Source organism: Argiope bruennichi, chromosome 9, assembly GCF_947563725.1.
Source record: "Argiope bruennichi chromosome 9, qqArgBrue1.1, whole genome shotgun sequence".
In the NCBI taxonomy this organism is placed as follows: Eukaryota; Metazoa; Arthropoda; class Arachnida; order Araneae; family Araneidae; genus Argiope; species Argiope bruennichi.
Window position 1 is genome coordinate 123727188 of NC_079159.1, and position 14728 is coordinate 123741915.

At 29.6% G+C, this 14728-nt stretch overlaps 2 protein-coding genes across 2 annotated transcripts in view; one reads left to right on the forward strand and one right to left on the reverse strand.

Annotated features, from left to right (window-relative positions):
* LOC129984069 (40S ribosomal protein S13) overlaps nt 1–14728 on the forward strand; it is a 327741-nt gene that overhangs the window by 130410 nt on the left and 182603 nt on the right. The window lies entirely within an intron of this gene.
* Nucleotides 240–11567, reverse strand: LOC129984063 (uncharacterized). Its single transcript, XM_056093834.1, has 5 exons — nt 11450–11567; nt 9294–9405; nt 6365–6528; nt 1760–1916; nt 240–529 (listed from the first exon to the last, which is right to left on the reverse strand). The coding sequence occupies exons 1-5, from the start codon at nt 11487–11489 to the stop codon at nt 319–321; spliced, it is 684 nt and encodes a 227-aa protein (XP_055949809.1). The 5' UTR covers nt 11490–11567; the 3' UTR covers nt 240–318.

The window sequence follows — 14728 nt, forward strand, 5'->3', positions numbered from 1 at the left end:
TGAATATTCTAGTAATATAATATTCCAACATATTAAAACTTGATGCCAATTGTTAATGAATTTAAGAAAAATTGATTTTAGGATTCTGTATTTATATCAATGAATTAGGAATTAAAGGCTTAAAATAAATGAAAAAGGAAATTTCATCACATTAATGAAAATGTTTTTAAAAATTGTTTTTATTAAATTAATTTGATAATTCTGTTCGGTTTGAAACTCACAAGATAAGAAACAACGCATCGCTATTCAAAAAAATTTATGTTAAGCTGATTTTACAAAAAGATACATTTTTTTCAAATGCATACATTACTCAATATATTAAGAGAATAATTCGTGTACGTATACGTTTTTTCCGGTTTCTTTAGCCCAGAGATTAAAGAGTCGTAGAACGTGACGCCTAATGTCTCTTGGACACTGCTCGTCTAAGGATCCTCCTTTCTGTATCAGTTCAACAGCGGTGTCTTTTGCCCGACCACCACACTCATCAAAGTACCTGCTAAGGAAGCAGTTCATATCCGAAAGGACTCGCCTATAAGGGAGAAGAGAAAGATGTTCTTAACTATTTCTTCTTATCTGAAAGATGGAATGCTTAGAAATGTAAACCATCGTATTATTACTTGAAAGTTCAGGTGTTAAGATATGACAATCAGGCTACAAAAAATACAAGTCATTTCTATACCGACTTTAGAAAACTACACGTACAAATCCGAATTCCAAAAATTACTATTTCTTGAACGAAATTGTATATATAATATTTTGTAAGTTACTTTCTACCAGATCTAAAAGTAGTGACTATTAATAAAATATTATGCGAGTAGAAGCATAAGAAGTTTATTTTTATTTGATACTAAAACAAGATGGAAAATAATATTTGATCATGGAAACATTGATCATGAATTCATGATCAATAGCTTTCGAGTGCTAAATAAAAAGTTGTCAATAATTTGAAATTTGTAAATTTGCATTAAAAATTATTGTCATTAGTAAATTTGCCCCTAAAAGCATAATTTTAAAAGCAATACAGAACATTTAATGCAAAGAAAAACTACTCACAAGAATGAGCTGAAATTGCATACCCATCTATAATCAATTGATTTAGGGATGTTCAAAAAAGTTTTACTTTTAAAAAAGTATAATAATTATAAAGAAATTATGTAATTATAAAGAAAATGTCATATTTCCATAACAAAAGTTTTCGGGCCAATAACTATATTATTTTTCAAGATATAGAAAGACGGCCTATTTTTTATTTTAACATTTAAGGTGTTCGAAATTTTATTAATACATAATTTAGAAACGAATAAATCCAAACTAATGAAATTAGTTTTCTAGATGTAATTTTTTGCTAAGGTTTAAAAGTCGTAGAAAGAAATGGATGTTGTCATTTGAAATTTTTGTTCGTACCACAATATGCAGATGGTCTCTTATGAATTTTTTAACCTAACAATCTTTAAGGGAACGTTAATTTCTTTCTAAAGACACCATTTTTCTAGTATTTTATGATACACGATGCAGAATAAAAGTGGTTGCTTTTTTTTTTCACAACTGTACTTTTTATGACGTGAAAAGTACAGCCAAATATTTTGAAGAGTTTTTACTTGTCTTATTTCCTCACTTCTCTTCGTGCCTACTGATGCAAAATATCAAGTCATCCTGACTAGTGTTTCCTTTTTGAGAATACTAAACTTAAACCCTAATCACCCTGTACTTTATTTGTATTTCATTTAGACGAGTCCTCAGTGTTATTGAAAATACTTACTTGCATTCGTGAATGTCCGATCGAATTATTCTGTCAACGATATATTTTAGTTTTGTTTTTGCAATACTCGAACCTTGAATTCCTAAACCATCACAATTCTGGTCTTCGTTTATATCATCAGAAACTTTCTTAAGGCAAGACATATTCTGAACAAATCCTGTTACAGAAGAAAAAAAGAAATGAAGTTTGTTAGGAGATGGTCTTAATATAAATTAAAGTTATCTTAAATCTTTAAACAGCGTCATTCTGAAATGAGATGGAGTCAATTTATGCTCGCCTAATTTACCCAAAATGGATTTGCTTTATTTTAAGAATGGCATCCATTGCACATGTTAGTGTTGCTGCATGTAATGCTAATAAAATTCATTCACATGCCTGCGTTATGATTCCATCCTGTTACACTTTTGTGTTTCAACTTTGTCTAACAATTTATTTGGTTATGTACATTAAAGTTCACAAAATAGAACTGCAATTGAATTTTTTTCGTTTCTTAATCATTCTAAAACTTTTCATATTTTATTTAACTTTGCTCTGATTGCAATAGTAAAATTATCTGTGTTTACTAACATTAAAACCTAAATTGCATCAACATTTCTTTTTAGTTGATTGTATTGTTATAAATAAATTATTATGATGATTTCTCAGTTAATTAAAAATATATTCAACCAGTGCCTTTAAACTACTTTATTCTTAAAAGGATGCAATTCAATGCATGATATCTGTTTAAGAATTTTCTTTCTATTTTTTCATAGTCTAAGATTTTTAGACGAAATGTGAAAAATATTTTATTATAGCAATTTTTTTCTTTTCAATGTAAAATCTCAATAATAAAGCATCTTTTATTAAAAAAATTGTGAAAATATTGACCAGTTTTGAAGTGACACAAATTATGTTAGTAATCGTAATCGTAATCTTAAATCCATACCAGAGGCAGCAGCCTTACATATCGACGTCAACTTTTATGTCCTCCGCATCCACAAGCATTTGCTGGACTCCAAGCTGCCACTTGACTGAAGCAACCCTAAATAAACGCAGCTTCATGGGAATGTAAGATGATCTAGGACAGCGGCATCGTTTAACCGAGACAAGCGCAAGAATGTTTCTTACGTGAACAGACTTCCAACATTTAAGTGTCTCATTCTTTTTCATTTTATTAACATTCCGCAGGAATAAACCCATTCTAAGATATTTGGAAATTGATACTAAATCCGCTGATATCATCGATGAAAAAATAGCTCCGATAAACTGTCAATACGGGGAAGTTCACACTAGTTAAAATTTTTCAAGAGTTTTAGCGAAATTAAATGGTATTTTCAAACAAATTAGAAAAGACCTAGAAATTTGGATGTAATTTTTTTCTTTTAAAACAAGAGATTTTTTTACTTAATGAATAAGAGAGAATTCAGTTCAAATTTAAAAGAGGACGTTGATTAGTGAACCAAAGATATAATTTTTATTTCAGTTATTTTCACAGTTTTATTATTTATTTTATAGTTTGTTATTATAATTTCGGAATAATTTTTTTTTCTTAAACTCAGTATTAAGTAATTTCACTCATGTCAACTAATTTATCAATATTTTTAAAATTTTATAAAAAAAACTATTAATTAATTTCTAAAAATATTGAAACAATGCATTGCAATCAAGATAAAATTTAATAATTTTAGGGAGAAATCTGGTTACGAAATTCTGTTTTTACACAGAAACAAAGTGCTTTATTATTCACATCAGAAATTATTGACACTCAAATACGTCAGGCAGTATTCGAGAAATTCTAAAAGTTGTCGGTATTTGGAACCCAATGGGCTCTGTTTAATTTCATGCATCAATTCCCTTCAAATTTCATTTTGGAATCAATTCTAAAGGGTTTAGTTTAGTTCAGTTTAGTTATATTAACGTTCCGTTTTAAAGCAACACTAGGGCTATTTTGTGACGGACGTCGTGATTTTAAATCGCAGTCAGATGACGAGGACGGCATTAGACCTAGTACCCATTCTCCGAATTTCTACATCCCACCAGCGGGAGGACGTTTGGCCTCGACAGATTGAACGTGCACCAGAGCCGCTTACACAACGGTTCTTTGATGGAATCGGATGAAACCCATCGGTTCGGGAAGAAAAGACTTAAATTTGTAACACAACATAGATGTGAATGAATACCATCAAATATAATCGCATGATCTGAAAATTAAATTTCAGAAAAATCATTTTATTCTATGGTACTGTACTGAATATTCAACAAAGAAATTAACAGACAACTTACACGGGAGCTATACGAAGTATAATTTCTAAGTTGTGGCCCTGAATTGAAATTAAACGTAAAAAAATAAAAGTTTATTTAAATAAAGTTGCAGATTACGTAATATTTCTCTCTCGCTTGATCACCTGTAAGTCGCATTTTCTACGGAACGTGAGCATTAGCAAGAGAGAGAAGAGATGTACCGAAAGACATAGGGCGATTAGCTAGATGATAGCGAAGAGTTTTTACATTACGTTCGGGCAAACTTGGAATTGCCGAATCTTGTAATGCAAACATGTATGTATAATATTGCATATAATTAAATTCCTTAAGATACTGAGAAGCCTTTTTTATTCTGCATCTTGGAATTTCTACGATGGATTAAATGCTGATATAATAGCTTCATTTTTTTTAAATGTAACACTTTCTTTACAAAATTAACTTTTATTTGTTTATTAATAACTAAATTTCTTTCAGGGATATTATAATCAATGTATTTTAACAAGTAATGACCTCTATTTCTTTGGAGGAAGAATTCTGCTTTAATGGATTTTTTTTAAAATTTAGATTTATTTAATACTAGCCGCCTTTGGCGACCAGCCAGTTCACCAGTATTACCGCTCGCTACAATTTTTAATTAAATAATTTAAGTAACTTGTCTATTAATAGCTTCTCAAACAAAACATTTTTAATCTTCAAATTTTGATAGTCATACCAAACTTATACTGTTGTTTAGATCGTTTCGTTCAATTTACTATATATATTTTGCTAATTTGTTGTCATTTCCGGTAAAACTTCAACTTTAATTTAAAGTGGAAATGATGAAATTGCAATTAATATAGAGATATTTTTTAATGAAACCAAGCGTTTTATTTTATTTATCATTTTTGTTGTTATTTATTAATTATTATTATTATTGAATATGAGTACTGCAAACAGAATCGTTCGGTATTTAAGTCTTATGTGAACTACAAAATATTTTTCATAATTTGTGTAATATCTCAAAGAACAATTCAACAAACATTTCTCAGATTCAGCATAAAATTCAGTTTTTAGTTTTACTTTCAAAAGGATTGAAATGAAATCAATAATAATATTTTGTTCCGGCCTATAAATATATTTCAAAAATTATGAAGTTTAAATTTTATGCAGTAAGGTATCATATTCTGAAAATATTCTGGACATACCAAATTTTAAATAAATGAATGAATGTTTCTATTTTCCACGATTAACTAAGACTGATTTATGAAGTTTTGATTGTTAAAAATTTAGAAAAACTCAACATTTTCATAATCTTAGGCCAATTAATCTTGAGAAACCTGCTCGCTGATTGGCGTATTTTCTTTAAAACAATCGATGAAAAATCTAAAATTATCCCTTTTTTTTAAAATAGTGATATTTAAATTTTCATAAATCAGTCAGTTTAAGTGATTGATTTACTTGATTGGAAATTAATTCTTTATTTAAAATATTAGTGTTTCAAGAACATTTTGTTGAACGTGATTTCCACAGTAGAAGCTTTATGTAAAATCAAAAATTCGTTATATATTAGAGTATTTATTGGATCAAGTTACATAAAATATAATCATTTTTACATAAAATATAATCATTTAATCGCACGCTTTTATAGAAATATAATCAGACCATTTCAGAAGATCTGTGTCTATTACTAAAGGTTTACAAATTAGCTGTGTGGCCCTGATTTGAATGGATATCCTGTTCATATTAAACAAAATTTACCTTAAAATAAAACTGATTTATTGGATTAATAATATAGATAGTGCAAAAGATCGTAAAATAATTTTTCTTAATGAATATTATTCAAATCTTATATCTTAATGAATAATATTCAAATATGAAATATTATTTTTTAGAAAAAAAATTAATATTTCATATTTGTTTCATTTCCTACAGACACGTGACGAAAATCATATTTTTGCAGATTTCATTTCCAAAAAGATTTAATTTATTTTTTAATGGAGCTTTAATCGATGTGGTGGCAACACTTTGAAAAAAGCTAATTTTCCCCCATGAATGCGAAACGTGCTCGTGCAGCTTAAATTTTATTTTTATTTTGTACGAAAAAAATTGTTGAAAAATAAAGTTAAAATATTTATTTAAAAATTAATTAAAAATAGAAATTTTATTTTAAGGTTAAAACATTAGTATCAATTTAAAGGTAAATTTTTGATCTTTAACTTGATGTAAACATTTGTGCGGTAATATTTTCGGAAGTTATAGCAGAAACACGCTAAAAGAAGAAGATCTGTGTTAAACTTATTTCTCTTAAACCGATAATGTTTTTGACTTGGACTGTAATAAAAAAAATTAATTTTGGATTTCTATACAATATATTTTTGAACTTACTCGAATGAAGATCCGAATCTTTTTTGCAAACCTCTGTCGCCACTTTCAATAATCTGAGCGTATCTTTTGTGGATCCACCTTCCATAATCGAATTTTCATCATATTCTGCACCATTACATTTTTTAAGAAAATTTATCATGCATTTTTTGGTTTTTTCTAAAAATCTAAAAAATTAGAATAAATGAGTTGGAGCTTTCTGAAAAACGACATCTTCTATATCGGTAAATTTATATCCTTTACATGCCAAAAGGCTTCAATATTCAATAGTGCAATGCAAATTTTTAAAAACATATTTGATAAAACATTGTACATTTTTCTATAATTCCTTTTAGTAATATATATTACTTTGTTGATTGATTGTTGACAGATTTGAAACAATTATTTCTATATTTGGTATGATTGTTATTAGTTAATAATGAGACATTTCAAAGTGTTGAATTTTTAAAAGGAGAAACGTACGTAACAAGGGATCAAACTCATTGCTACATAAAGGTTCATAATGACATAGTAAATGACATTGGTAAGTCCTATGCTTTGGGAGTGGTAATTCAAGTATTTATTCAAACGTTGTTGGAGATTAACAAATAATATAATAATTGAAGCGTGGACAACAGGAAACACGAAGCAACTTCCCATTTCTGGAGAAGAAACTTATCACACAGATAATTTACGAGTTTATTTTTGTTTAGCTATATTAAAGTCTCGTTTTCAAGCAACACTAGGGTTATTTTGGGGCGGATACCACATTTTTGAATCCCGATTTGATGACGAGGATGAAACCTGAAGCGGTACCTCCTCTCCAAGCTTCCACACCACACCAGCGGGAGGTCTCTTGTTTCTGACGGATTTAAAGAGCACCATACCCGCATACAAAGCGGTTTTTCTGTGGAATCGGGTCTCGAACTTGAAGCCCTCCTATTCCGAAACCGACACCTTACTCCAAGGCCACCGCGGAGAGACAATTCGTAACATTCGAGATTCTGAATAGCAAACAATATGATGTAAATATAGCAATATTGCAAATATTTTGTGCTATTTGGAGATTTCTGACAGAATGTTGAGGTACAATTTGATTTTTTCCCTTCATTTCATTATGAAATAGGTTTCAGAACAGGAAATTACATTACATTACATTCAGCACTGAAATGTAATGTTGAAATGGAATTGATTGCTCCATTTATTTGCAGGTTCGATCACTGGATTTGTCCTTTTTTTGTAATAACTAATTTTCTTTGTACATTTTTTTTGTTTTTTATGCTGTAGATTAAGTTGAGATCAATTTCAAATCGTGAAAAATTTCATCGCATTTTATGTACGCTGAATTCAATGAATTCAGCACATAACAGCAATTTTGACGACTCGATACATTTTAAATCTCAAATGATATGACAGATATTAGATGATAATACGATGATGTGACTGATTAGATCAATTAACTTTGAAGTCTTTTACAATATGAAGTCTAACTTTTTACAATATGAAGAACAACTTATCAAGAGATTATAAACCGAAAATAGCACGTGGAATCATCCAATCATAAATGCAATTTTTCAAACAAATCTTTCCGAGATTTTGATGCATGGTTTTCGTCTTTATTTTCTTTGGGCATGAATATTCATTTCAAACTTTAAATTCATAATTAAATCATTTGCAGTCAATTAAGTATTAAATTATTCAATGTAACAATTGGAAGACTTTTCGGGATTTTGATAAGTGCGATTCCCTTCAAATTTTCTTTGTACCTTTCAATGATAATTGAACAGTATACACGTGGTTCAACTTTTAAAGGAGCTTTGATTCCAAAATTTCAAAATCTTCAGCGAGTAGCTACGTGTTAGGAACACATTCATTAATGGAGTTGAATAAGTAGATTTGAAGCATAGACATCTTTGTGATTTACCTTTCTTTACCATTCTTAGTAACATTTTGTTTTAAAAGTTTAGAAAGGAGTAATTGATACTAGAATTGAAAATCATTTCCCCTTTAAAGACGAAACGGAAAAAGCAATTGACTATCTGAACACTACCAGAACCGTTATTTTAAAATTATGTGTATCGTTACAAACTGACTTTTTTTTAAATATACCTAAGCAAACTATTGCATTAAATTTAATATTAAAAGATTTACATTAAAGTCGGTTTGACTGAAGAGAAAATGCATTGTATTGTATGCAAGGATCATTATATTAAAAATCTTTTATCTTGGATCATAACACATATTTTGCCAACTATTGAGCTAAACGATAAAAACACACAAGTTCATTATACCCAAACAAGAAAATTTCTGAAAACCTTCAGCAATGATTGCAAAAAATTATTTTTGGAATATAGAAATTTTGTATACTTATTAATTAAACGCTTCATTTATGACGTGATACCTAAGAAAGTATTAGATAAAAAGTATAGAATAAACTGCCGTTCTTATAGCAGGGTATAGGGCTTTGAAGAAAAGGGAAGAGCTCATGTGCAATCCGAGTAACTCACCCATTGCTTACAATAATATTTTTTATATACTTTGAAAATGGGATGTTTAAGAATGTAATCAATAAATTCATTAAAAATATTTTTAAAATTTAGCTGCTTTGTAGTAATCTAAAAAAAAGCATAATCTTTTTATTTGAATCATCTCTTACTTTTTAGTCTTAAATTTTTGTTCACGATTATATAAATTATAAAATTTTGAGATCATCTTTTTTTTTTTTAAATCCATTACCAAGTGATATCATCATATGTCATCAAGGCTTAGTTCAATATATTGACTAATTGGTAATTTTTTTCAAAATATTGAACTAGTGTAATATTTTTGAGAATACTCAAATCTCTAGAACATCAAGAAGTGAAAAATCGAAAATCAAATTTCCTTTTTTTTTTCAAACGCTAAACAAGTCAAATGAAATAAAAGGGCTTAAGAAATTTGTAAAAATACATACAAGCAAGATTTTGTCAGTTCTTCCTCAGTTCCTGGAAGTGATTTTTCCAATATAGCACTTAGAGGGCAAGCCATTGCGACTTTATTCTCACAAACGGATTCTGAGAAGACCCCTGTGGATTAAAACCAGTTCTATTAGAAAATAGGTAAAAATGAATGATTCTACATTTGTATTAAACACTTTTCACTTCATTCTGCTCTTTTACATTTAGATTGAATTTAATTTTTTGTATTTTATTTGACAAAATTACTATTAAATGAAATCTCATAACATACTTCTCAAAAGAGGTGGGTAAGAATGCTGTTATATTTTTTCAATTTATTGGAATATTGGAGAAGGAATATGTATAGTTTCAAGTTTGTGTGAAAGAAGCCAAAAATCCGTGTCAAGTTTATTTAGTTATATTAATGTCCTGTTTTAAAACAACACTAGGACTATTTTAAGATGGACCTCGTAATTCTGAACAACTATCATATGGCGAAGACGAATCAGAGCTGGCAGCCCACTATCAAAACTACCACACCAGCGGGAGGACGTTTGGCCCCTACGGATTTAACATGCATCAGACCCGCTTACACGACGGTTCTTCGGTGGAATCGGGTCTCAAACCTGAAAACCCACCTATTTCGACTCCAAGATTTTACCATCAGACCACCGCAACTAATATCTGTGTCAATGATGGCATTCTGTACTTTTGCGATAATTCCGCCTACCACATGCATGCTGTAATGCATTTTTTTCATAAGATATGTCTTTCATCAGATCTTCTCAATGATTTTTCCATGGAAGGAAAGAAATGCTTCTTTGCATGTCATGAATCCGAAAGCACAGACGGTTTTTCTGGAAAAGCTCATACATCGAATTTTGAGTGCGGAAACCTCAAAATAAGTGATTTTAGCGAATTGCATATTCTCTCTGTTTCAAGCCATCAAAAGATAGGTTCTAGAGGGATTGCAAATTCTTGGATTTTCTTATTTACAACGAATCTATTTGTTATGTACGATGGTCCTTCGGGGGAGGGGGAGGAATGCGCCTCTTAATTGGAGAAGCTTCCTGTATGTTGCTTGGTTCTCGCCACCCTTGAGGGTGTACGGAAAAGTTGATGTTTGGCTCCTCCCATCGATGACGGGACGTATTTCCTTAGGAAAGGGTTGTACCGCGGGCGACGATGGTCTTTAGGACTCAACCGCAATTCCCGCCAGTGTTGCTCTCACAGTGGTCCGGTCATTCAAGTTTTTCCGTGTGCCTTCAAGACGGTACTATTATTTAGTCTATGATGTTATGTGTGAAGCGATAGACCCAGAAAATATGATGAAATTGTTCACAGAGTGATTAGAAGACACAATAATTTCGTTCATGTAGAAAAGGAACCAGTTAATACTTAAAATGATCAGCAACTGGGTTATTCCTTATGGGGAAGAAAAAATTCTTCTGTCATTTTTAAAATAGCTAAATGCATGAAGACGTCTTTGTTCACATAGTGGCAGAAAAACTCAAAAATCGTTAAAATAATTTTATGGTATATTGTATTAAAATATTAACAAGATAAATAAAAATATTTTTGGATATATTTCTGTTAGTCCGTATCCGTCATGAAGCTTAATCAAAACACTAGGTTGGGTTTTAATTGCCTCATGCTTATGGAGGAAATTGATTCGCAATTTTTTAAAAGACAATTAAATATTTATATTTTCGATAAATGTTCAAGATTAACTCATCATAATCCCTCAAGCGTTTAGGAACGTATTTTTTTTAAAATTGGTATATTTAATTACAAAGAGAAATAAAAGCAGTTATCTCCAAAATTTTGTCTTCTTCATCCACACAAATGTTTATAACATACATTCGTTTGATTTTTATATCCAAAATGACGATAATATTTAAGACTGTGAACAGTATTTAAAAACTTTTTATTAGAATATACTAATTCATTTTTTATATTCATTGTATTCTGATTTTTAATCTTTAAGCGACAATTCCTTATTATAAATTTTATAATAACTTAAAATATTTTTTTTCCAAATTCATTATTATATGGAATTGAAATAAAATTTAATCTAAAATACACTACAAAAATTATTAAAATAGTGTATTGTCGTAGAAAATAAACAGTTGTACAAAATCAGAGAAAATCGAGCAATAAATTCGAATCTCACCATTCATGAATCCGAAAGCTATTAAAACAAAAACCCACATCCTGATTTTTTCGAAGGCGGTGATGAATCAAGAAGATCTAGTGTTATGTAAGATATTTTCTCCATTTATAAGTTTGTGTGACGAATCAGCTTTTATCTTTGATACTATCGAAAGCAGCTGCTGTTTGACAGAAAATTTCGCCTCTCGAAACACCTGAATACGAATAAGAAATGCGGTGAGATAACATCAAAAAAGCAGTCAGAAATTTATCGTTCGAATCTGAAATATTTATTATTAAAGGATATCTACTCTCACGTGACGATAGACGCTTTTTCTGTAAAGGTTGAAAGACAGAGAAGAGAACCATACACAATGAAACTTATAATATTAAAATCATATGCCAAATTTTATTTGCCTATCTTTTTTTCCGACTTGAGACAAAGCTTTCTCTATGGGACAGGTGATTGGAGGATTTATTCAAAATTTGATGATCATCATTTTTTATACTTCTAGAGATTAAATAATGTGCCAGATTTCCTGTTTTTGAATAAGAGTGTTCATGTACGTTGATCAGAGAAATTCATTGAAAATTTGTTAAAAATGTACAATTAATAAGGAAAAAACATGTACCGAATTGCATTTTCTCGCTATTTTACTCACTAACAATTAACCTGGGAGGCATTCAAAATACATTTTGTTGGAATCTGAGATAATTGGTAAGTGAATATTAGTCAAAATTCTGAGTTCTAATTTTTTTAAACGATTTTTTATTGATTTGTGGTGATCAAAGTCATTTCTGCATCTGTACTTTGTAGATAGGAAGTAAAAATATAATTACAATCTGTGAATGCATAATGAAACATGCAATTAATGAAGTAACAGAAAGACATCAAAAAGTGAAGAACAAAAATTGATATGGAAAATTCTATTGCAAAGTATGCTTAAATCATGAAAAGTACGAAAATATATGTGCTTAGAGTAGAAAATTATGCGAACACAATAAAGTGGGCAGCTCAAAATGATTTTATCTGAAACAATGTTTATAGCACAACTTTTGACTCATAGAAAAATGCAGAGAAGAAAATGGAAAGTTTTCAAAGAGGCAATTTAAGTTGATGGTTGATTATTATATCTCAAATATTGTATTTTCACTATTTTAAAACACATAAATATTATTTTTTAATGATACCAATTTAATTATTGCCGACCAATTTTCAATTTTTTTTGAAATTTAAAGCTATCCTTAAACATTTGTTGTGAAATATCCACTAATTTCGCTACTACATAAAGTTTTCAATCACTTTATTAACCCATATTTTTAACAGTTTTCGAAGGCTGCTTTCATTTATGCATTAACTAAAAATAGATTCTCATTTACTTGGAGATTGCTATTATATACTTTTCTAAAGTACATTTCTCACCCCGAACATTTTGCATCAAAAAGTTTTTAATTCATTTAATATATTTCACAAAACGAAAGATTTTCTCGTGCCATTTTCACATTGATCCTTTTGTATGAAATAATAACGAGCCTTTACATCGCTTTCTAATTTCAGGCTTTAACGATGATTCAGATTGTATTTCTTTTAGATGTTTTATCTAAGAATTTTTTATTAAAAACTTAAAGTTTGAATTTTCTTAATGAGCCTCAACTATTCAAGAAATGCTAAATGCCAAATTTCTTATTGCAGATCTAACGATCATTTTTACAGACAATTTTGAACGTAAACGGAACGTCTTTTCCAACGTATGAGGCTTTCCCAAATGAAAAGTGGATGCGACAGAATGACTGCAGCTATAACAGCGTCACAGAACGAGTATATAAAGGGTAATAGGAGATGTGCACTGTATATGGCATTCAATTTTAAAAGCTATTCGTGGTAGAGGAAATGATCAAAACTAAAGTCGTGCTATACATGGATGCATCTATATTAGAACAATGGGCAATTGTACGGTTTCTGATTCTTCTATTGTTGTGGACCACTCTTGATTGATTTCCTACCCCAAGGGAACACTATCAAGACATTACTGCAATGGAAAGCAATAAAAAGCAAATGTTCAAGCCTTCTCACACAACAAATGATCTTTCTACATGATTACGCTCACCCACATGTCTGTCGGGAAAACCAGACAACCTTAAAAAAAATTGCGTTCTGAAGTATTGAAACACCCGCTGTACAGTCCGGATTTGTCACCCTATGACTTCCACATATTTGAACCATTTAAGAGAGCATTACAGGGGACTTTTCCATTCAGGTGACGAAGTGAAGGAAGCTGTGTAGGACTTCCTCAAGAATCAACCACCATCTTTCTGCTGCAAAGATATAGACCTGCTACTTAACCGATGGGACTGTGTTACAATGCCCATGGCGACTTATTTTGATTTCTAGTAAAGATATTCTTTTCATTTAACTTGTCCACTTTTCATTTCATTCACTTCACCTTATACATTTCGCATGACGTAATTTATTTATAGCTGGGCAGCGCATAAATATTACACATGCAAAAAAAAAAAAAAAAAAAAAATTTAACCAAAGTAAAAAAAGCCAAAGAAAGGCAAAAAGAAAGAGTGATACTGATTATTTACAAGAAAAAAAGTCATTGAGGTGGAAAGTCTGACACATTTAACAGTTACCGAAATTTCTATAAGACTCTAATCTCAATATCAATAATTCTAATATCAATAATGTCATGGGAGATGTTACCAGTGAAACGAATCTATCTACAAATCAAATTTATCATTATAAGCTTAATTATCAGAATTGCAAAAAATTTCAAACAATTCAGAATTCAAGGAATTTTTTTTATCAGGGTACATTTTGTTGCAGCTGTTACTTCACATTTATCAGCATCTGTCATTAATTCATTTGAGATTTTCTATAATGTAAAGTAGAAAACAATTGGTATTTCATTTTATTTTCATAGTCATGATGTTAGAAATCCAATATTTTATACTTAGGTTCTGATGTCCCGGGGATTAAAATTTCGCTCAATTGTATATTTTCGATAACAGCATTTTAATATTTTGAGAATATTAACATAATTTAAAAGATCGAGTTTAATTTTTATTCCATACAATTAGTATTACTTGAGAGTGAACTTCAATTTATAATAATAAATTAAAGAAAAATTAAAAAAGATTGAAATTAATTAAAAGAAAGCGAATTTTTATTCGTTAATAGATTAATAGATATGTATATAAAAAGTTTTTTTTATCAAATTTATAACACTGTTTTTAAATATTCTGTTTTGATTATAATAGCAGCTATAATTGAGGGCTCAATTGTACAAAATATTCC